General features: G+C 45.9%; 3 protein-coding genes across 3 annotated transcripts in view; 1 reads left to right on the forward strand and 2 right to left on the reverse strand.

The window, feature by feature from the left end:
• The window catches only part of LOC130387284 (sodium channel protein type 4 subunit alpha B-like), a 40,437-nt gene extending 34,411 nt beyond the window's left edge, over positions 1–6,026 (reverse strand). The window contains exons 1-2 of the mRNA XM_056596304.1: positions 5,611–6,026; positions 585–893 (exon numbers count right to left, since the gene is read on the reverse strand). Coding sequence (XP_056452279.1) covers positions 585–851 — 267 coding nt within the window. The 5' untranslated portion in view covers positions 852–893; positions 5,611–6,026. The remainder of the gene's footprint in view (positions 1–584; positions 894–5,610) is intronic.
• Positions 6,027–6,769: 743 nt separating this feature from the next.
• LOC130387693 (WD repeat-containing protein 48) lies at positions 6,770–16,274 on the forward strand. Its single transcript, XM_056596908.1, has 18 exons — positions 6,770–6,848; positions 7,462–7,602; positions 7,738–7,816; positions 7,944–8,156; positions 8,272–8,360; positions 8,624–8,725; positions 8,957–9,181; positions 9,986–10,060; positions 10,361–10,463; positions 10,652–10,749; positions 11,061–11,168; positions 11,360–11,456; positions 11,998–12,093; positions 12,303–12,408; positions 13,272–13,359; positions 14,623–14,699; positions 15,171–15,363; positions 15,965–16,274. The coding sequence occupies exons 1-18, from the start codon at positions 6,801–6,803 to the stop codon at positions 16,058–16,060; spliced, it is 2,034 nt and encodes a 677-aa protein (XP_056452883.1). The 5' UTR covers positions 6,770–6,800; the 3' UTR covers positions 16,061–16,274.
• Positions 16,275–17,696: 1,422 nt separating this feature from the next.
• LOC130387694 (Golgi reassembly-stacking protein 1-like) lies at positions 17,697–23,942 on the reverse strand. Its single transcript, XM_056596909.1, has 9 exons — positions 23,784–23,942; positions 22,972–23,052; positions 22,114–22,317; positions 21,923–22,009; positions 21,448–21,578; positions 20,727–20,859; positions 20,024–20,129; positions 19,616–19,750; positions 17,697–19,202 (listed from the first exon to the last, which is right to left on the reverse strand). Exons 1-9 carry the CDS (start codon positions 23,844–23,846, stop codon positions 18,775–18,777), a joined length of 1,368 nt encoding a protein of 455 aa, XP_056452884.1. The 5' UTR covers positions 23,847–23,942; the 3' UTR covers positions 17,697–18,774.
• Between the last annotated feature and the right edge of the window lie 15 nt (positions 23,943–23,957).

Consider the following 23,957-nt stretch of genomic DNA (forward strand, 5'->3'; position numbering starts at 1 on the left):
AACTAACAAGATGAGGATAGACTTGTAAAGTAATTTAAATGGGTCGATGTTGATCCGATATTAAGAAAACAAAGATGATATTGAGCAATACAAAGTTCGCCTCAAATATTGTCGCTGGTTTTCGTAGTTCAACAGATAGCTTTTATTAGACATTCAATGAAGCACTTTTGTAAATGTATGTCCCACCATCAAATCTCACAGTAGAAAAGAGCACAATTCTCAAAAGTCCCTAATGTTGTACTATGTTGAACACTTTCTGACTCATCCAACACCAACTTTCTTCAATTCCTACATGTTCGGCAACAACAATGACCATTTGATCGAAGACGGAGCTAAACACAGCCCCACTACTCTGCCAACTACAACCATCTCTCCTGCTAAAGCCTTCCAAACATGACCTCTCCAACTAACAAACAAACACATACACACTAACATGAACACACACTCGTATCCTCTCTGAACTTCAAAGATCAGGCCGAACAACCACAAAGACACCTACACACACACACACACCAACATACACCCTCACCCACACCCTCTATCACCCCCCCCTCCCGTACCCCCCCCCCCCTTCCTGTTCTCACCCTCTGGTTCTGGAAGTAGAATGGGTCGATGTCCTCCAGCGGCACCCCCACCAGCGTCGAGGGGGGGTCCCCGTAGATGCGGGGCAGCTGCTTGCCGGCCTCCAGGTCAGGCCGGGGCCTGGGGGCCTCCACGTTGCCCAGGTCCTCCTTGTAGTCCCTGGTGCTCCGGGAACGCTCCTCGGAGATCCGCTGCTGGAGGGCGGCCAGGGACTGGCGGGTGAAGCGCCGCACGCCATCAGGACCTGTTGGTAACAATATGGCTGCCATCTTCTCATCCTGATGCCCCGCACGACCACAAGTTACTCACCGCTGCTGGGAAGGGGAGACGGAGGAGAAGCCAGGTTAGGGGGGAGGGGAGGAGAGAGTGAGAGAGAGACGAGAACTGGATAGTAGGAGGGCTCTGGATGTGAAATCGACTGTAGAACAACAGAAAACATTCCCTTTGGGGAAGAATACAGAAGAATACATGACACCTATTCCCCCCCCCGTTCAAAAGGCTTAAACCCCAGACTCCAAGCCATCACTTTGGAAAGGTGACCTTTTGATTTGAGCCTTATAAGTGAACTGGATGACTGATAATAATCACTGACTCCATCCTGTGGTCTGTACGATTCCTGTCTCTTCCTGTCCTGATATTTCTCTTCCTGGCCTGTTATGTCACTTGCATCTTCCTGTCCTGATATGTCAATTCCTGTCCTGATGTGTGACGTCCGGTCTCTTCTGCCACCTTCAAAACACTCTGAGGTTCAGAAGAGCTTACGTGTCTTTACTGAACCCCCCCCAAAGCGTTCAGGAAACGCCCCTCAGAAGTTTGTAGGCTATGAAATAAAACCGGAAAAACAGATCGTTCTTGACACTAGACTTTATAACAACAAGTATGGATGCCCGCAGGGACCTCTTTGCGCTTCTTAGCTGAATCAGATGAATCAGTTATTAGAACTGCTTGCGAATTTATCAGGTGATGTTTATAATTGTAGACAATGTATCTTAATGCAAAAGTTAGAATTGGTGTTAAGTTCGCCTCTTAATGCTTGCTGCAAGTTCACTTTAGCCTATCAATGCAATGACAGCGAAATGGGCATCGATTGTTGCGACGTGAACTCGGAGGACTCGGGTAGCTTTACTTCCGCCGGAAACTCAAAAATCTCCGACCCATCAGAGTGTTCAAAGCACTTTCCACCGAGCTTAAGCTCCAAACCTCCGAGACTCCCGAAACCTCTGAGCGCGTTGAAGGCGGCATTCCTTTCATGATATTTCATTTCCTGTCCTACAAATGTCACTTCCTGTCCTGAAATGTCTCTTTATGTCATCAGTGTTTCCCACAGAAATTTTGGAGACTATGGGGGGGGGGGGGGAGGGGGGCTGGTATGGGGCGATTGTTGATTGTTGACGGGGTACGGGGGGTATGGAGCGATTGTTGACCGGGGAGGTGGGGGGGGGGGGGGGGGGGTATGGAGCGATTGTTGACGGGGGGGGGGGGGGGGGGTATGGAGCGATTGTTGACGGGGGGGGGGGGGGGGGGGTATGGAGCGATTGTTGACGGGGGGGGGGGGGGGGGGGGGTGTATGTCTTCAAACTTCGCCTTAATAATAATAATTCATGTGCACGCAGAGACTATGGCGGCCGAAATTAGACTATGGCGGGCCGCCATAGTCTCGTCAATGTGTGGGAAACACTGGTCATGATATGTCACTTCCTGTCCTGATCTGTCTCTTCCTCTCCGGATTGCTTATCACCCATCTGGCCAGACGCAGGTCATCGGCTTTTACTTGATCTCTCACCAAGGTTGAACCCAGCTCCACTCGGGCTCCTACAAACAGGAGCCAGATGCTGACTATTCCCTATCACCAGAAATATGTAGCATTCACAAAGCCACAAAGTAGATAGAGTGGGCTTACAATGGGTGTCTTTGAGGGATGCGTCTACAAGACTACATTACTGTCAACTGGCTGGACCAACACATTAAAAATAGTGCACACTGATTGGGTTGAAATGAATCAGCCTTGTGTTGGTTTAAAATACTGAGAAGAATAGGATTTTGCTACATACGTTCCCATAACAGGTTCCTAAAATGCTCCATTGACCATAACACATGTATTCATTCAAATCAAAGTTTTGAGAACGTTATATACAGAATGATATACATTTCCAACATGAACACACGTACTAAAGCTATATATATTATGCGATAACATCAAAGTTGATGGTCTCTCAAATCTCAATCTTCAAATGTGAATCCTCAGCAGAAGAGTCAGCAGTGTTTCTATACTATATACGTATTTGGGTCAGGACGTTATTAATCTACATTAAAATGGACAGAGAGCATGTTTGCCAATGGGTGCTGTTTTTTGATTTGCAAGCCGGCTTAGGGGGGTTGGGGTGAGGTGGGGTGGGGTGAGGTAGGGTGGGGTGAGGTGGGGTGGGGTGAGAAGAATTAGAAAGAGCGCGGCGAATAGCATCTCTTAGCTGAATTAATATTAATTCCCATTTATGGCCAGATGTGATATGATCATCATCACTGCAATAATTATAATAATTGGATTCAATGTGGAGGAGCCTGATGCCCACACACACACACACACACACACACACACACACACACACACACACACACACACACACACACACACACACACACACACACACACACACACACACACACACACACACACACACACACACACACACACTTCAACCTGGAATAGTATAGATTAGGGGACGATGTTCAACTTTTTTCCAACTTGATGTCCATATGACTATATTTGAAGAAGAGGGTTGAGAGATGATTAGAGAACTGACAAAAAAACATGAAAAGTTTGTATTATGTTCAAAAGGGAACAATGCTTGAATGCTTGGAAAGGTGAGTAAGGTGAGGTTGGTGATGTGGGACACAATCCTATTGACTGCGTTCAACGTATCAATGAGACTAAGCTAAGTCAGATGACCCCAGTGTGACCTATGAGCTCTTCTCACTTTCACGACCCTTTGGATTGTAAGAGGGCGACATGGGATTCACAGAGGAGTTACATCCCATTGGATGACAGGGGCAATCCCTCTCTCTGTTTGATGTGAGGTTACAGCAACACACAACCAACCATCTTCAAGCTACCAAACACTGAGAGAGCATGGCATTAGCACTGCCAAGGGTAGGGGTTCGATGCGATGGATGGGGTGGCCCCCATGCATAAAGGGAGGTGGTGGTGTGACTCTTTGGATAATAGCATCATCAACCAAATGGCATATATTAACCGCCTTAATGAAATGCTTCTAGCTAGACACAACACCTTTAGTTTACAGTAATAGTTAGTTACAGTATTATATGTGGGAGTGGTTGTGGATGATGTCTGTTTTAAGCAGCCTAACGTGGCCCGAGTCGGACTGATTGGAATCTGGGGCTGGCAGAGGCTGCCTAAACAGCCATCATCCAGACCCAAAATAAGATTTCAAGGTTCTAACAATTCATGCATGTTTAACATTTTGTATTAGTCTTATAGAATGAGTTCAAATGAGTTAGAGTGGGTATGTCCAAAGCAGGCAGTATGTTATTTACTCACTGACTCTATCCGGAGGGATATCTAAGGACACGAGTGAGACCGGACATACCCAGCTGCCTCAGGTTTCCAAATGTAAAACCAAGGGATAATCCTCACTTTTTTGACCCTTTCAGTGGGGATTCCCATGGTGTGGTTGTTATGAAGATTCATTAGAGCCTACTGTCAAAATATATCATTTTTTTTATTAAAATTCACATTTTATGTCACGTTTTGATAAGACAAGATAAAATAGGATGTCCTACTTTATTTATCCCTGATGGGACTTTTCAGGCCCTATGATGTATTTTAGTCATAAGATGTATGAGTATGATTTATAAGTGTGTGGCTCAAGAAGAAGTCTTCTTGACTTTGAGGATGCTGATCAGACTGTGAGAAGTCAAGGCTTATGTTTAATCGGAACACAGCGGGGCTTATTATTCCACGGAGAGGGAGGCTGTTGCCTTCACACACACACACACACACACACACACACACACACACACACACACACACACACACACACACACACACACACACACACACACACACACACACACACACACACACACACACACACACACACTGTAACCTGCTGCAAGGTGCGCACCGAAGTGACGATGGCCTATTTTTGGTTAAAAAACCCTGAAACAAAAAGCTTTTATTGTGATTACTGTATAGCCTAGTGCAACTGTGTTTGACATAATGCATAGGAAAACCACCACGTTGCGCGCGTGCCAAGGTGATGAGCTCAACAAAATATGACATTGAAGTCAAGGGCCACTTTAAGTTCGTTTGCCTGCTTTTGTTTTGTTTTTTCCAATCTTAAACTTTGACAAAAGGTGACCTCGCATTGTTAGAATGTCCTAATTATTGATCGACAAACATGTATATAAAAATGAATTGTATTGAGGTAGCCCTTCCCTAAAGAAATTCAGATTTAAAGATGTAAATTGCACAGGAATAGGGAAGCTAAAAAAATGCATTTCAGAGCTCATGGTTCTACTTATTGCATCGAAATGTCCATTTGAATGTATTAATGTAAAGAACTAAGTCCGATTTGGCCATTGGGATAACACGAGAACGATTAAAAAAACTATCCAGAATAGGCCCCAGTAAGCTTTTGTCAATGATGTGTGTAATAGTTCATTTAAATTCTTATGTGATCAAGTCCAACAGAAAGTCAGGAGGATAACTCATAAAATACCTACAGACCTTAAGGATGCAGAGGCTGCTCAAAAACGGCTCAATCATGAATTTCCTGACACACAAATAGTATATAGTCCAAACTATGTCCCTCGATTCTGTGATTAAGGTTTTATAGGTACAATATGCTCCCATTTTTTCTAAATTAAAAAAATAGCCAGACTGGTTTGTCTGTCTCACTCACTATCCCTCTCTAACTTGTCCTGGACGAATGCCGAACAAAATAGAACAGAGAAATAGCATAAGAGTCGCTGAAAGGAAAACATTAAATTACTGAGAAATATACTCACATGTAAAACTGTGATGGTAACGGCGCAGCTTCCAGAATTAGGTGGGGATTTCAGTAGAGGGAAGTGCCAAATCCAGCGCGCAAAACCCATAATTTCCCTCAAGCAAGTGAGTAACAAAAACTAAATCCGTTTTTCCAGTCAATTGTCTTCTAGACCAGCTGAATTACCTTACGTTGGACATTTTAAACGCGGGTAGAGGTGTTGCAGGTGCACAAGCCATTAACTGTCAATTGACGAGAACCTCTTCCCGCCATTCGAATCGTTTGTTCTTTATTCCTGTTAGACGACAGGTCCGAAGTTATTAAACTCTTTAAAAAAATGGGTGCGCAACAGAATTTCTAGCGCTTTCTTTCTACAGTTGCGCCGCCAGGAAGCAAGAAGCAAGTCGCGAGTGCCGGTGGCAGCTCGTGCGCACTGCAGTCCGTCATGTGGATCTGGGAGGGAGGGCTGGTCGAGCGACGAGCATCAGTGGGATTAGACTACTTGATTATTTTTTCAAACTTTTTAAAATAAAAAACTAAATCCATGTTATTCTGAAATGTACGTTTGAAATTCCAAGTGTTACCCAATCTAAAGTGTTTTATTGTTTTCAGATGTGGATATTTTGTCTTTGTAAAATCATTTCCCCCATCCTTTCTGACGAGAATGGCATACGGTTTACACCTCCCAATAGGTTTTGTGCTGTATATTATTTGAGACAGTAGCCTGCACTTATTTTACTCAAGAATGATGAAAAACAACTGGATTCATGGGCAACTATTACCGGTCATTGATATTTTTTGCGTTGTCTTCTCGCCCCATCTGCTGGTGTAAATAGTTCAGTTAACTTCTTGGAAATTTACAAACCATTAGCTCTCATATAAACAGGATAGCGTTTGCGTGCCAAACGGTAATTTGCATCGACATCAATTTTGATGGTTTACAAAATAAGTACTCTGTCTTATTTTGATCAAATTAAAAAATATAAAGCAGTTCCAATAAAGGAAATAACAATGTCTCAATTTAAAAGTGTGCAGAGCGCAACCATTGGATATAATAAAAATTAATCATATTTAGCTCCCTATGAAAGGGCCAAGCGTTGAGTCGGAGGAAAGAATAAAACTATAAAACTACATGACCCACACACCTCATAGGAGTGTTTTCTTTTCTTCCGGATGTACAATCACACGCATTGACTGTCAACATGCAAGATGGCCACCCATCATCGGCAAAATGCTGCTGGGCGGAGAAAAGTACAGGTAAATCATAATTATGTAATAACTAGTCGATGTCTACAAACGACCAGGGAATGAGATTTCATCTAAATTCACAAACTGCGGACGCACGGGAGGCATTGAAAACCCCTCGCAGGAGGCAGTAGGACTGTTGAACCATGACTCCAGCCGGCTAACTTAGCTAGCTTAGCTAACGTTAGTTAGCGTTTTCAACCAATCGTCATTTCTTCACCAATTCAAATGTTGTGACTGTGGATATCATTGAGTTTAGGTGTGTTTGCGTCTATGATTATTCCGTCATATGAGCGACACATTCAGCTTGGGTAAACATTAACGTAATTTAACCCTGCAACTGGCTCTGTCTATTTGCTGGATTAATGCACGTCCGACGGCAGTCCTACCATGCAGTTTGCAAGTATGCAATATCATACAATTTAACACGAATGGACAAAACGTGTTGTTATCTTGCGGCGACAATTTTTGAGTTATCGTGGCGCCTATTCGCGTAAGCATTTACGAAACACTAAAACACAGCAAATTGACATTGTAGTTACGGTAATTTCAAACTATGTATTGCGTTGATTTCTGTAATTGAGACTCCACACACCAACAATCATGATTCTACTGTGTGTTACAGGTGTCCTATGTCATTAGAGATGAGGTGGAGAAGTACAATCGGAATGGGGTGAATGCGCTACAACTGGACCCTGCGCTCAACAGACTGTTTACGGCTGGGAGGGACTCGATCATCCGGATATGGAGTGTCAACCAGCACAAAGTAATTCATTGTGCCCATCACAACTGAAACTATTAATACAGAAGTTATGTTTTCCTCATACTGTGTAGTTGCAGTTATGTGTATCCCTGATTAGATGATGGATAAGGCATTGGTTCCTATTATTTTTCATTGTAGCAGGACCCGTACATTGCCTCTATGGAGCATCATACAGACTGGGTCAACGACATTGTTCTATGCTGCAATGGCAAGACATGTAAGTGTGACCACATGTGGGTCGACCCCGGATGATCTCATGTTCTTCTGTCATGTGGACTTTCAATTAATCCCGCCTGCGAACGGACTCAACGTTAACACAGAACAACCCCCTCCCCTTTCCCCAGTGATCTCAGCCTCGTCCGACACGACGGTCAAAGTGTGGAACGCGCACAAGGGCTTCTGTATGTCCACGTTACGGACGCACAAGGACTACGTGAAGGCCCTGGCGTACGCCAAGGACAAGGAGCTGGTGGCGTCCGCCGGCCTCGACCGACAGATCTTCCTCTGGGACGTGAACACGCTCACGGCGCTCACGGCCTCCAACAACACCGTCACCAGTATGTCTTCATGGCACTTGAACCCCCCCGTGGTGCATCGTGGGTCTTGTAGTATATTGTAATGGACTTCCTGTGATTATCTAAGTGGTTTTGTTGTTTTTCTTCTCCCCAACAGCCTCGTCACTCAGTGGGAACAAAGACTCCATCTACAGCCTGGCGATGAATCAGATGGGCACGGTCATTGTGTCGGGCTCCACGGAAAAGGTATAGAGTCTCTCGGGTTACCTCATCAGGTTCTGTTCATTATGCCTCATGCATTATCTTGTTATAAATTGTGTTGGTATTGATGTACGTCTACCCACCTTGTCCTTCGTATCCCCACGGCTGCTCTGCACTGTCCGGTTGCTGTAATTAGAAACGTCACATTTTTTGTAGTAACTCCAATTTCGTTTATGTTCTTTGGATTGTTGCCTGACTCCTCCTCGATATAAGCGGCTACTAAATAAATGTTGTTATTGTTTGTAAAGGTGCTAAGAGTCTGGGACCCTCGTACGTGTGCTAAGCTGATGAAACTGAAGGGCCACACGGACAATGTGAAATCACTGTTGTTGAATCGGGATGGCACTCAGGTGAGTCAGAACACCAGCAAAGACTCACAGAGACAAACATTTGTTTATCCTGACTCTTGATTTAAACACCCATTTAAGATTGATCATGTCTTATGCCACTATTATGCCCTACCACTTATACAAAACCAGGTCATACAGACGTTTTGGTAGCTGCTCCAATTTTGCTCTCAGTATCACTTGTGAGTCCCTGTAGTGCTAAACGACTCCATGTGACTTAACCTCCTCCTCCAGTGTCTGTCGGGCAGCTCGGACGGGACCATCCGGCTGTGGTCCCTGGGCCAGCAGCGCTGCATCGCCACCTACCGGGTCCACGACGAGGGCGTTTGGGCCCTGCAGGTCAACGAGGCCTTCACGCACATCTACTCGGGCGGCCGTGACAAGAAGATCTACTGCACCGACCTGCGCAACCCGGACATCCGCGTGCTCATCTGCGAGGAGAAGGCGCCCGTGCTCAAGGTGAGGAGGCCCGAGGGTCTGGCTGAGGAGCCTGTCGTAGTCTGGCCGGTGACCGTTATTGTCCTGAGATCTTGTGTTTTTGGACATCTCACTTTGTCATGTACTTAGGATAGTGGTAGAGCAGGATAGCCCATAACTCTTAAAGTTGTAAAAATGTGTTTGGCTCTCGGCATAAGCTTTGTGGGTCTGAACCCCGATTTCCACAGTCTACCTGTAAGCATCCTTGAACAAGATCTTTTTTTTTTGGGGGTTCTGGAAGAAAATTGAACGGTTAATAATTTTTCTGGTTCCTATTGCAATGACTATCCCTCTGTTGGTTGTTTGTTTTAAGAAACGTGGTTGTTTGGACCTTGTCATTGGTGTAAATGTAAAGCGGGACAAGGAACCGGAGAACCAGACAGGCCGTTTACCGGTGGGACTTTAACCACATTAAAACTCCTGTGGAAATGGGAACTGGGAATGACCTGGCAGATTTATAATGCAGTGTTTTAAATTAGCGAGGTTCCTTTTTTGATGGGTCTTGGTTGTGATCTCAGAGGATGTCTGGGGGTTTGGGTTAGAGTATGGTGATGGATCATAATGCTCTTGGTTTATGTTACATTGCTTAAAACGTCTTAGACTGTAGTAGCTGAGTGAACCCTCTTCGATTAATAATGTGTATCCATTTATCTTTAATTCATGGTTATTTTGATTGACTGTTTGGCTTCGTTCCAAGGTCCATCCTCAATCCATCTACTTCCCCATCAGATTAACTCTCTCTCTCTCTGTCACTCTCTTTCTCCCCCTGCCCCTGCCCCTGCCCAGATGGAGCTGGACAGATCTGCTGATCCTCCCCCAGCGATCTGGGTGTCCACCACCAAGTCCTCTGTGAACAAATGGGTAGGCCAACGCATGTCCCCCCCGCACCAGTGACCCAGGCTCAACCTAGAGCTAGGAATAGAGGTGTCTGTCTGTGCCAGCACACCCATACACCGTGCCTGATAACGGTTTTCCGGGTGTGATTCATTCTACATATTAAGACCTTCGCAATGACTTTCGCAGTGGGATTACCGTTCCATTGCCTTCATTACCTCCTATGCACCAGTCAGTAATTTGTCACAGAGAAAACCGCCCGTGGCGGCCGGTCATTATGATCAATAATGATAACATGTAGGGCATAACCTGTCTCCTTCTGTCCAGTCTCTAAAGGGAATACATAACTTCAGGGCCTCTGGAGAGTACGACAACGACTGCACCACCCCGCTAACGCCGCTGTCTACCCAGCCGGAGCAAGTCATCAAGGGTAAGCTCCACTGTATTAATTTATCCACGGCCGTCGATGCCCAGACACTTTATTCATCCCCAAGGGGAAACGCTGGATGCTGTAAGCAGGATGCCTGTGGACTATTGTAGCTTCCCGTGGGTTTCTGATTCATCTAAAGTTTGTCGTTTGCAATCGTCTCTTAATTCTGTTTGCATGTTTCTTTGCAGGAGGCGCCAGTATTATCCAGTGTCACATTTTGAACGATAAGAGGCACATACTCACCAAAGACACCAACAACAACGTGGTATTCTGGGACGTGCTCAAGGTATAGTCTGCCTGGCTGCTGCTGTGTGTCTAGTTATATTTAGCCTGTTGGCGTCCTTTGCCCTGCTAACCGCCCCAGCAGTCCCTGGCTTCCTCCAACGTGTTTCTCCCCTTGTGTTTGGAGAGTTTTTCCCTTTGCCCTGCAGAGGGGTAAGGGTAGTGTGAGCTCAATGTGAAACCCTTTGAGACGAACTGATTATGCGCCTTACAAATCATTTGGCCTTGACCAGTTCTGTTCGGTTTGTGTGACATGTCTGAGAGTGTGAGTCTGACCAAGGTGTTTGGGGGGGGCCTCTTGTCTTGATGCACTAGGCCTGCAAAGGAGAAGACCTGGGCAAGGTGGAGTTTGAAGAGGAGATCAAGAAGCGCTTCAAGATGGTCTACGTGCCAAATTGGTTCTCTGTGGATCTTAAGACGGGGGTGAGGGTCGATACAGTGTGTGTGTGTGTGTGTGTGTGTGTGTGTGTGTGTGTGTGTGTGTGTGTGTGTGTGTGTGTGTGTGTGTGTGTGTGTGTGTGTGTGTGTGTGTGTGTGTGTGTGTGTGTGTGTGTGTGTGTGTGTGTGTGTGTGTTGGATTCCAGTGATCAGTACGCTGTCCTGTCTTTTCACAGATGCTCACCATCACGTTGGACGAGAGTGACTGCTTCGCTGCCTGGGTGTCCGCTAAGGACGCAGGGTTCTCAAGCTCTGATGGATCCGACCCAAAATGTACGTCATTGGATCTTTACCATATCTCTCCTTTATTGTTTCTCTATATGCATCTCTACACACACTTCAGCCAGTTGTACTCCACATGGGTTCCTCTCTGAGGGAGAGAGAGGGCCAGGGGTTTGGCTCTCTGACCGTATAACACATCTGACTGTCGGCTGATCGGTCCAGTTTTTGAAGACAGGGCGTTTATTGTAATGTGAAGGGCTAGACACGTGACCTTGACTCGACATTGGCTTATTGTGCAGCCTGCAGTATATTATTTGCCTTTTTATACTTTTGTTTGACATTTTCCCTTTTTGTGTGTGTTTAGTCTTTGAGCGCTCATGGTGATTTTAATTTCATGCTTAAATTGTTGTCTTTTATTGAATGAAACACATAATTCAATCGTGAGATGTTATGAATTCCTATTAAAGGAAATAAAAAATATTCGACAATTTAAAATATCTTTTAAATTTAATTTAAGTATGTAAAGCTCTCTGAATGGGCTTTGTTTTTTGAGGTGTTACTGTGTGTAAATGACCGTGACCTTGTCCTCCAGTGAACCTGGGGGGCCTCCTGCTGCAGGCCCTTCTGGAGTTCTGGCCCCGCACCCACATCAACCCCATGGAGGAGGAGGACAACGAGGTCAACCACGGTAATGGAGCCAGCTTGGACTGGACTTAAGTGTGTGATCTCGTTGGCTTCAGTCGCCCACCCGTGCGCCCTGACTCATCCGTTCCAACCCAAACCCTATCATGCTACGGGTCCCCTCAAACTGTGTAGCGTACTGGAAGGTTTAGGGTATACGAGCCGGGGGGTCTCCAGGTGGTCTCATGGCTGTGTCGGCTCTCTCTGACCCCTCAGTGAACGGAGAGCAGGAGAACCGCGTCCAGAAGGGAAACGGCTACTTCCAGGTGCCCCCGCACACGCCCGTCATCTTCGGAGAGGCAGGGGGGCGGACCCTGTTCAGGTATACTTGCTCTAGCTGATTCTGATTGGCTGCAAATGTATGCGCTAGCTGTTGTATCTGGTGGTTCTGATTGGCTGGTGGGGAGATATCAACTCTCTGCCAATCTTATTACTGATTGGCTGTGTATACAGTATATCAATGTGCTGGCTATCTTTGTTACTGATTTACTATTACTAAGAATCACTTTCTGTTTGATTATCATTAAAGCAAGATGGCCGTTTCGGACACATCCATGGATGATAAATCAATGGGCCTTTCCTAATGTCCACTATGGAAACAGCAGTGATATATCACTGACAGTTCCTATCGGGGTGTAGCTGGCCGAGTAATGTGATGCTGCTGCCATCTGGCTGGTGTTGGGCTGGGTTTGTCTTTTAGTCTGGCCTTCCTTCCAGTCCCAGTTACCCTATAGGTCCTGGGCAGCTGTTTATTGGGTTTGATGGCACAATCCCTCCTGATCGCTTATGCTTAACATGTACAGAGCTTGGTGGGTGATGAATGTGTATCTTATAATTTATTAGATTCCAAATGAGGACATTAGTCCAGATTCTGTTGACATTTGTATGTCCTAATATAAACTAAGGTGTTTAATTAGTTTCGGTCTGATCTTCATCTCAGGGACAAGTGGTTCATTATCATATAGTTATGGAACAGCGTACAGTATGGTGATTTTGAAGGCCATGTTGTACAAGCACTCGGATGTTACCGGGGGCATCCATCCGTGGTTTGGATTTGGATGGCGCTGCACCAGGTATTCATGTCCATGGGCTGGGCTGGGCTGTATGTTTAGCCTGCTGGAGCCCCTCAGTAGGAGTCACCGTGGCTCCTGGCCCTCTGACCATGTGTACCGCCACGCTGTGCAGGCTGCTGTGCAGAGACTCTGGAGGAGAGACGGAGTCCATGCTGCTCAACGAGACCGTGCCTCAGTGGGTCATAGACATCACCGTAGACGTAAGTACCCGCGGACCCTTCGCTCGCTTCAGGTCCCCTCATTACTAACTCATGCCCTAGTTCAAGATATAGGCGTATCTGGTCATTACGATTGATGACTTACTATTACAATTGACCTTTTAATAAAATGCCCTTATCCCATTAGAATGGTACATTTGTTACTGATGACAAATTCCTTTTATGAATCATTTCTATGAGCTACTACGCACTAGGGGTGTAACGGTACACTTATTTGTACCGAACCGGCACTTCAGTGTGGTTACAGAGACAAACCGTTTAGCCAAAGTATACTACACCGACTCTGTAATCGGACTCCGTAACTACAGAGACCCTCAGCAGCTCTCCGTCGGGATGTCGGATACGCAATGCATTTCGCTGCCCGATCTATCTTATATTTTGACTACAAATCATGTAAGCAGTGTTGTAAATAAACTTCAAAAGCTTTTCAAATCTTATTTGGTGTTTTATTGGTCCTTAAGGTGCAATTTATACCATGTAAAGTAATTAAGGTGCAAAGTCAAACCGGAGAAGAGATTCCAGAAATGATTTTGTTAGAGGACCAATCACGGCCCTTGCCGTCTCCGTTGCGTCGACCAATAGGTCCATTGCGTCCACGGATAGTTAAAAAATATTGGATGCGCACGTAAGCTACGGAGAGGGTTTCCGACTCGCTCTCCGGCTATGGAGAGGGCTCTCCGTGTCTACGTACAGCACTTTAACATGCACACGCATTTGAAAAGGCACCATCCAGGTGTTACTATCAGCGTTGCTATGGAAAAAAAAAAAAGCGAGATGTGCAAACCCAGCTCACGACACTATTTCAACAACCAATGTCTGGGAATTCAGAAATGCAAATGCCATAACCAAGTTTATTGGTGTTTTCATGATCTACGGCCATTCGCCGTTGTTGACAAACAAACTGTGTGACGTTACAGAAATTGAAATGAGCGGGTGCTGTTAAACACTGAACAGGAACAATGTGTGTCGTCCCTCAGCTGGTACCAAACTAAATCCAGGTGGCGTGGCTTCCAATTCCATGCTGACGTTAAACGACACATTCAATGACTGTTTGGTAAAAAGATGTCTGCATGGGCAAAAGATCAAATACGGTCTTTGTTTGTATTTGCATTGTGATAAGATGTATGACCACTTTGAAATCCCCCAATGTTAAGCCACAATGAAGGCGATATTTTTCACCTTGCTGTATCTATCTTTGTGATGACTTTTGCATTCATGCGTTTTGTCCTCATCTTTCTTCTGCAGAAAAATATGCCGAAATTCAACAAAATCCCCTTCTACCTCCAGCCCCACTCATCCTCAGGAGCAAAGACGCTGAAGAAGTGAGTTCTCTCCTGCTGTTTAATACCGGCTCTCTGATTAACAACCGTGATCATCACCCGCATCACGTAGGCCACTTCACCTACTTGATCAAAGAACTAGACTACATGTTAAAAATAAGTCTAAAGGGCTGGCCCGTGACCAACACGCTAGTATTGATCAAAGAACTAGACTACATGTTAAAAATAAGTCTAAAGGGCTGGCCCGTGACCCAACACGCTAGTATCGCACTGCAGGGACCCTGGTTCGATTCCGACCTGCCATCGGCTTCACGGCCCGGCCCATAAAGGCGCATGACGCCCATAACGACTGTCCGAAGGATCAGATCCAAGGGTTGGCTTACAACACAAGAAGGTCCACCTTAAGCCTCCTTCACCACGCACAGACGGGTCTCCTGGACCAGTGGTCCGAAAGACTTCAGGCTCAGGCCTGATCGGGGGTGTGTGCTCTCTCCTCTGCCCCCCCTCCCCCAGGGACCGCCTGTCGGCCAGCGACATGCTGCAGGTGAGGAAGGTGATGGAGCATGTGTACGAGAAGATCATCAACCTGGACAACGAGTCGCAGACCACCAGCTCCTCGGCCAACGACAAGCCGGGCGAGCAGGAGAAGGACGAGGACATGGCCATGCTGGCCGAGGAGAAGATAGAGCTCATGTGCCAGGACCATGTGGGTGGTGCCTCCTCAGCCTCCTCTCCTTCCTTCCTTCCATTCCCCTCCCTTCTTCCTTTCACTCAGCCATCCTTTCCCGCTCTCCTCGTTCTCACTTCTCTTCCATTTCCTCTTAGGTTTGCTCTCTCATCCTCCTCCTTCGTTCTTATATTTTCCTTTTTAAATGATAATCGCTGACACCGTCATCTTCTGTTCCTTCTCCGCTGCTGTTCCTCTTCCTCCTCCTCTGTACCTCTTCCTCCTCCTCTTCTGTTACTCCTTCTGTTCCTCTTCTTCCTCCTCCTCTTCTGTTACTCCTTCTGTTCCTCTTCCTCCTCCTCTTCTGTTACTCCTTCTGCTCCTCTTCCTCCTCCTCTTCTGTTCCTCCTTCTCTTCCTCTTCCTCTTCTGTCCCTCCTCCTTCTCCTCTTCTGTCCCTGCTCTTCTGATCATACTCCTGCTCTTCTGTTCCTCCTCTTCCTTCTTGTTCCTTCTTTTCTGTTAGCCTCATTCATTGTGCCGTCCCCTTCCCTCCCCCCCCCCCTCCCTGTCTCTTGGTTGGTTCAGTCCTTAACCTAACCCAGCCTTACAGTCCCCTGTCGTTGTCCCTCCTCTCCCAGGTGCTGGACCCCAACATGGACCTGCGGACGGTGAAGCATTTCATCTGGAAGAGCGGCGGGGACTTAACGCTCCACTACAGGCAGAAGTCCACGTGAAGGCAGAGCGCCAAACCACAAACAAAACGAAAAACAAAACAAACTTGTCGTCATTTGCCAATCACCACTCACCCTCTGACATATTGTACCTTCAGCCCCATTGTGTGGTCAAGCGTCGCCGTGTCAACGAGGAACCAATGAAATTGAGAGAGGCGGCGGCGCTCCGTTATGTCGTAGGGAAATCTCGCCAGAACAAGCCCGAGCAGTCTAGAGGGGGTGGTGGTGGTGGAGGGGGGGGGGGACCCCTGGAATAGAAAGGTTGTATGAGCTGGGGGGGGGTCGTCTGCTCTACTGTATGTACAGTTTGAAGGATTGATACCAATGTTTTATTGTGCACCCATTATTATTTTGTACTTAATTCTTTTTGGGTTCTCTTTTCCTTCGGTTTTTCCCATCCCGATTGGCATTTCTGTTTCCGACTATACCGGTCTCCCTTACGTTGTTTCTGTGTGCGTGTGCGTGTGCGTGTGTGTGTATGCGTGTGTGTGTGTCTATGCACATGGATGTAGTAGACTTAAGGTTTTGTTCTAGTACATTCCAGACAACTGTCCCCCTCGTTTCTGCCGACACTCCCTGCTGCTGACACTACAGTATCTCACCACTTATCAGTACCGTACAACGGGTCTCTCGGCAGCCTTGCCTCGACCCCCTTCGCCACTCCCGACACCATCTACACCCCCCACCATTCCCCTTAACTTGAACTTACCCTTCGCTTAGAAAATGAAAATGACTGCTAAGCTTGAACCTCAGCGACAGAAGCACTTGTCCGAGTGTCTGAGCTTATCTTTCTAGCTGTGCTGTTATCAATGAACTGAATGTTCTTTATTTTGTAAATATATGTACAACACTTTGGATTTAGGCGATTATTTTTGTTTTTGTGTCCAGGCATTTTTTTTTCTTTTCTTTTAGTTTTTGTACAGTTAAACGGCTATACTAACCCGACTCCTCTTCCCAGTACGGAGAAGAGCACACATTCATCCACATAAATGTCTTGGTTTGAAGGTTAAGATGGCATTTTTCTTTCCTTTTTAAATTGTGTTTTCATCTGCATCCTAACGGTGCAGTTTCATCAAGAATGTTTGTTCTTGTCGAAAGTCATTTTAGCAATCAAGACATAATCTAAGGTATATATCTTAAAAAGAAGGATGAAAACATACTTAGTGCTCTGCTTGGATCATAGGGCAGGGCCTATACCGGAATAACCAGGGCTGCTGCTAGGCTCCCCCCTCATTTAGAGTGTTTAGTAAGTCATACAAGTGGAACCATAGAGCTGTATGAACTGCTTCTTCACCGTGGGACATTTTGCTGCAGGGATGAGAAAAGCGATGGCTGTTCTGGTCTCCGTGTCTGGCTTGGTGTGTCACAGAGAAGGAAGAGCGAAGACCTTTTTGTTGTAAATTAAATTAAATCTTCCCCCGATTTATGAACGTGCGTATATTACTCTGCACTGATTCGGTGCGATCCGATTGGCCAAACCTGAGGACTGGGATGGCGTGATTAGGCCAAAACACAGCAAAGAAAATATATTTATATATAAATATATATACATACCCACCCTTGTTGTAATAACTTGTGAATGATGTATATTTTAGGGATTCAACAAAGAAATAAATTTGAATGGTTTAACAATGACAGATCTATTGTAATTTAAATGTTTTTTCCCCTTGTTTTTAAAATGTAACGAGAAAAGTAAGGCTGAATGTCTCATTTTAAATGTTTTTATTTTCTTCTTTCGGGTGATCTGGTTCTTCTAGACATAAAATTCACCCATCCTCCATTCAACAGCAGAAACGTTGTTTGCACTCATTCCTAATAAAACATACAGTTCATTGATAAAATATCTGCAAAAATACCAATTTTTTTCTCCTCATTTTAACTATTAGTGTACTTGTGTAAGACACCCTGCACTTTAAAACAAAAACAATCATTTAACAGCAGTTTAAATGTGTACAAATAAAAATCTACATTTATATTTAAAGCATATATTTCTAACATGATTTCTAAACTATTGCATAGATCAGAAAAATGATATGACACAGCATTGAGCTTAACGTAACGACAACACTAAATAGACTTAATGTTCCTCTTGTAGTGACCTTTGTAAATTTACAAAATGCTAACAATCCAATAGTAGTTCCCACAGAATATTTCTAATTCCAGCTGCAATGTCTTGAAAAAAACATTTTTGTTGACCCATGTGTTTAAAATTTCGATAATGCCTTAATGAAATTGATAAAAAGGAAAAATGCGTGGACATGGCATTACAAGATGTGCTTTAAATCTTAGTGCAGTAAATAACGTGAAGCCAGCAGAGGCCGACCACTGGCTTAAAACAAAGTTGTGTCTTTGGAAGTATTCTTAATCGAGTAACTCCACTGATGCATACAAAAGGATTGTCAAGCAATGCCAAGTCAAAACAATTTACGCAAAATGAAAACATACGTATCAATAAAATAAAAAAAATAAAAATCCTCCCATCCTAAAGCATAAAGATTTGATCAGCGTAGCACTACAAATATATGATTCAACGGAAGACAAAGTTGAAAAACATGGTGTGGATAAAAACATAACGAGATAGCTTTGTAGGTTTAAGATGTGGCTCTGCTTGTGGATGGGCTTCCCTTAGTGTGCGGGTGCGCAATGTGTTCACAATCGTGCAGCACGGCCTGACCGGACACCCAGCTCAACAGAGGACTCCTCCAGCCTGGTCCCCATCACGGCTCTCGCTCCTCCTCCTGCTGCTGCTCCTCCTCCTCGTCGTCCCAGTGCTCCCGGGTGGGGGTCCCGGCCGCCCCTCGCTCCGGTGTCTGCTCAGTAGGCTCCTCCCCCTCCACCTCCTCGGCGCCGCCCTGGCACAGGAGGTCGTCCTCCGAGGCCTTGCCGAGGAGCGTCCGGTGGGGCAGGAGGTCCACCTGGGGGGGGGTGGAGGGGGGAGGGGGAGAGTCTGGGGACGCGGCGGGGGACACGCTGCGGGCGGGGGACAGAGGGGGTGAGTGTGTGGTGGTGGTGGTGTGGCAGTCTGTGGCTAGGGAGCTGGGTGGGGACTCGGGTGGAGCGGAGGTGGATGTGAGGTCCAGGGTGGCCAGAGAGCTGAGGTCCTCGTGGGGGTGGCACTCAGCGCTGTCGCAGTCCTTCAGCTCCTCTGAGGAGGTGGAGAAGAAGAGGATTAATGTTAACATACGATCGATTACTCCTGGAGATAAGATAGATAGGAACTTTATTAATCCCTCGGGAACCTTCCCTCAGGGAATTACGCTTCCATGTAACAAATAGAATAACAGTAAAGAACAACAAAGTGTGGAAAAGTTAAAATGCGAAACGCTAAAAATATATGCAGGGAAACAATATACAAGAAGAAAAGTACACAAGCAGATATTCCCATGCGGAGTGCAAGAAACAGTAAATCAAACAGCCAAGTTGTGTTTTATGTGTAGTGTTATGTAGTGGGTGGTTGGTCAGGCCTGTTCCCTACAAGTCACCTCTATTATTATTATTAGGCTGTAGACCCTTAGTATCCATGACAGCCGACCCGGGGAGGGAGGCGGCGGTACTCACCCACGCCGGACATGTCACAGTCGCGCTCCTCGTGCATGGCCAGGGAGGTGCAGGTCATGTCGATGGAGGACACCGACAGGTCCAGCCTCTCCACGGACTCAGCGGGGTCTGTGCCCACCTCGGCCTCAGAGACATCTGGACCATCGCGCGCACACACACGCACACGCACACAAACACACACACACGGTTGATTAGGGTTTGTATGAGAACCATGGTGAGGAGGACTAAATTAAGAGGCTGCCCGGGCTTGTACCATTTGTGTGTAAAGTGTGTGTGGTGTGTGTGTGTGTTGTGGGTGCGGCGCGTGTAGTGTCTGTGGGCTGCGATCCAGTCCCAGAGTGAACCAAGCCGAACTGAAAGGTGTCAGCGACTGTTTGTTTGTTTATCGTTTGTTTAGAGGGGACCCACCGAGGTCCATGAGTCTCTGGAGGGGCGGCGGGGGGGCCGGGTCCCCCTGGAACAAGACCTGGTCCCCTGGGTCTTCACTCTGCCCCGGGGCTGCCATCAGAGGAGCCTGGAAACAAACAACAACAAACCATCAACAACGACAGTAATCACTGCAACCCTCCCCCCCCCCCCCCCCCCCCCCCCCACAGACAAACATTGTCCATTGAGACGATGGGATTGGTGCCATCAGTTAAATTATTCTTCACGTCCAGAGAGGGTGTCAAATACAATTCAAGCTGTTTTTCATGCATACACAACGTTCTATTTTGATGTAATACTTCAATGTGTACAGTATTACATTCCACAATGATTATAGTTTTATTGCGGTACAACTCACTGGATCTGTAACCAAAACCGTTTGCAGGTAGATTTGATTAAACTGACTGTTTGACAGGGAGTACGCATACCGGCTTGGAGAACCATTTACCAACACCGTTTACCAGAGGATGATAGCATACGGAACCCTACACAGACTGCCAAATATACAGCCAAGCTTCGTCATTTTTCAACATTTAGATTGAAATATTGCGATTGCAAAAGCAAAGTCAGAAATTGGAGGCAACAATTATGCCTCTTGAGTCGGACATTGACTGTGATGTTATGATCACCGGCTGTGCGTTATCCTGTGAGCGTGTGACCGGTGTTCTGAAGGAGCGTTCTGTACCTCCGTGAACCCATGGGTGACCATCGCCGGGGACGGCGGATCCTCAGGGGCTGGGGGTTCCGGGGTCTCCATGGGAACAGTGGAATGGACTGGGATTCGATGTAAGTAACCGTAGCCAATGCCGCATCCCAAACTGTGATAAAATGAACGTTAAAAGGTAACGTTTCATTAGACATTGTATATATAGATGGCATATACATGACATTCACTTGGTTTCGTTCAACACGTTTTTCAAGAACTATTGACCTAGACTATGAAACAACCATTTAAGAGCCAAATTGCTTGAGGCATTGTGTTCTTTGGAATGCATCCTACTGTAATCTATTTATTCATCTTTTCATTCATTCATTTTTTCACATTTCCGGCGGTTCATATGGTAACTGAACCTTGGGGATCTTTTACTATATTTTGTATATTTGCATATTGGCACTTTTTTATTTGCTAATTTCTTTCTTTGTACTGCAAATGGCTGCACCGTCATTTCCCTGGGGATAAATAAAGTTATATCTTATGCAAAGCTACTTTTCATAAAACACTCGGGGGAGATTTGCTTTGACGAGAGCAGCCAATTTCCCTGACCACACCCAACACACACACACACTCACACACACACACACACACACACACACACACACACACACACACACACACACACACACACACACACACACACACACACACACACACACACACACACACACACACACACACACACACACACCTGCCCTCTCCACCCCAGGCTCCATTGGGTGTGACCACCACCTCCCGGCAGTTGTCCGACTCGATGTGGTACACCATCAGCTTCAGCGGCTTGCCCTCGTGGGCCTCGATGAGGGAAAAGAAGTCCTCCGACTGTAGGGAAAAGAGTCTGCCGTTTTATTTTTTAAACACACATGTCTATTGGTACATCGGAGAGGGCAGACTGGGCGCTCAGCCACTGCACAGGCTCATGCAAACTATTCGCATGGAAGCCCTCAAATGTCCAAGTGGGACATGATCAACCAAAATGGTATGGAATAGACTACAATAGAATATGAAATGGAAAATAAATCACATAGACAAAAGCGAATAGAAAATAATGAAATGCTTTATAAGCCACGTAGAGAATGTCTCCTGCACTTCTAAAAAAGGTCCAAAAGCAGCAGAACAACCACCACCGTTAGGAGAGCAGCGCTATAACGGGGGCTCTTTCTTACGTCTTGCAGAACCTGATCCGCCCCGACGATGTAGTCTGCATGTGGTAGAAGCCCCGCAAGCGCTGCCGGCGAGTTGGGCTCCACGTCCTAGACGGGGGGACAAGAACCAAGACAGCGGCTAGAGCGCTCAACATCCAAAGAGAGATCGCCTGCATCAATACGTTTTGCTTTGGGGGTGGCCGCAGCCTCACCAGGACGTGCCAGACGTTCTCGTTGGCCCCCTGGTAGCTGCAGAAGCGGACGCTGGCGCCCAGCAGCCCCTGGCCCCCCCACAGGGCGCTCGGCACCACCTGCAGCTCCCGGAGCTGCATGGTCTTAGTGCTGTACACCTCCATCCGCATCGCCTTCTCCGTGCTGGCCTTCAGCAGCTCCTTCAGCTGGTCGTTCTCCTCGTTCTGCGGTGTGGGACGGAACGGCGTGAGATGTGGGGAAGGGGTTCTTTTATGGCGTTAGCCTGCATCCGGGTTAATATTGTCAGCTATTTTAGATTTAGTCTTAGTCTTTTGACGAAAATGCTTATTAGATTTAGTCACATTTAGTCATTGTTTTCCTTTGTAGTTTTAGTTTAGTTTTAGTCTACGAAAAGTCCTTACATTTTAGTCAACTTTTAGTCAAAATGTTTTCTCTTTTTAAACTAGTCAAAAACATTACCAAATAAAGTGAGTTAAAGCGATCCTGATTCGGCAGACTTTTTCCAAAAAGAACACGGCAGTATCTTGGGTATAAAGGCTGGGACGAATTTCAAAGTACACCTTATGTGAAAGTATAGACCGTGGCGATTCCCATTGAAACGACTGGCGCGGTGATTTTCTTCAAGACGAGAGCCGGTAAATTGTGAAAAATGAATTAAACTGTATTCAGACAACGTGGTTATATGCTATAGACCCTGCCTAGAGTATCTGAACAAACATTTTTCGTCATATTTTTATTAACGAAATTAACACTGGCCTGCATTTGTGTACGTCATTCGTGTTCATTCAAAGGGGCGGTATTTGTGTTGATATTAAGCGTTTTACTACAGTGTAGTTCCTACGTTATCGTCGACTTACGAGCCTGGTGGCGTCCAGGGACAGGATGAAGTCAAAGAATGGCTGCAGTCCGGCCTTTTCTGCGGGAGAATTCACCTGCACCTGCAACACAAGGACACGTATATAGGGTTGAGGGAATGATGTAAATCAGCAGCAAGTACGTTTGTTTAGAACAGTGGTTCTCCGCTGGACTAGCCTCAAGACAAACATGTGTCAAACTCATTAGTCATTAAGTCATGTCCAAAATATACAAAATTATATTTACCAATATTTCATCAACAATGCCTTGATGTACTATTTAAAACATGGAGTGAAGAACAGCAGCAACACGTTGGAATAGGAATAGTAAGCCATTTAAACATGAATTAACATTGAAACTAGTGAAAATAGTTAATTCATCGGCTTATTTCTAAATAAAAAAGTTCTGGCATGAGTTCTGAGAACCAAATGTCCTCGCTCACGACCCGCTTATGGGTCGCGATCCACCAGATCGGAATCCCTGGTTAATAACATTTATGACGTGTTACTCGGAGTCGATTTTAGGGACAATGTAAGGAAAAACGATTGCCTCAGTCTACTGCTGCCCAAATGTTGTGTTGGCCTCCAAGTGTAGCATTAATGCCTCCTTCGTGTGTGGTTAAGACTTGCTAATAAAAGTTTAACGTGAATCGCGTTACTCATCCTAATAGCGAGGAATCATAGCGCCACCTCATCACATTTGGTCCCGGCTGATCCACTTCAAGTAGCTTCCCTAAACTTCAACGTAAGCTAGCAGTTATTTGTATGACAAACTACTTGGACATGAATGTCTCGATATGGATCAAAACCCTTACCCCGTGCACGTGATATCCAAACGCCCCTCCTTCGGAGACCTCTGAACTCTGAGACAAACCCATTGTGGAGTAATTCTATGTTTTTTGATATCATCCGTGATCCTGATTATGGTTTATTGACAGTCCGTGGCCATCTTGTCCTTTCCACTGACTCCAGCCCAGAGTAGCCGAGCC

Source organism: Gadus chalcogrammus, chromosome 8 (genome assembly GCF_026213295.1).
Source record: "Gadus chalcogrammus isolate NIFS_2021 chromosome 8, NIFS_Gcha_1.0, whole genome shotgun sequence".
Classification (NCBI taxonomy): Eukaryota; Metazoa; Chordata; class Actinopteri; order Gadiformes; family Gadidae; genus Gadus; species Gadus chalcogrammus.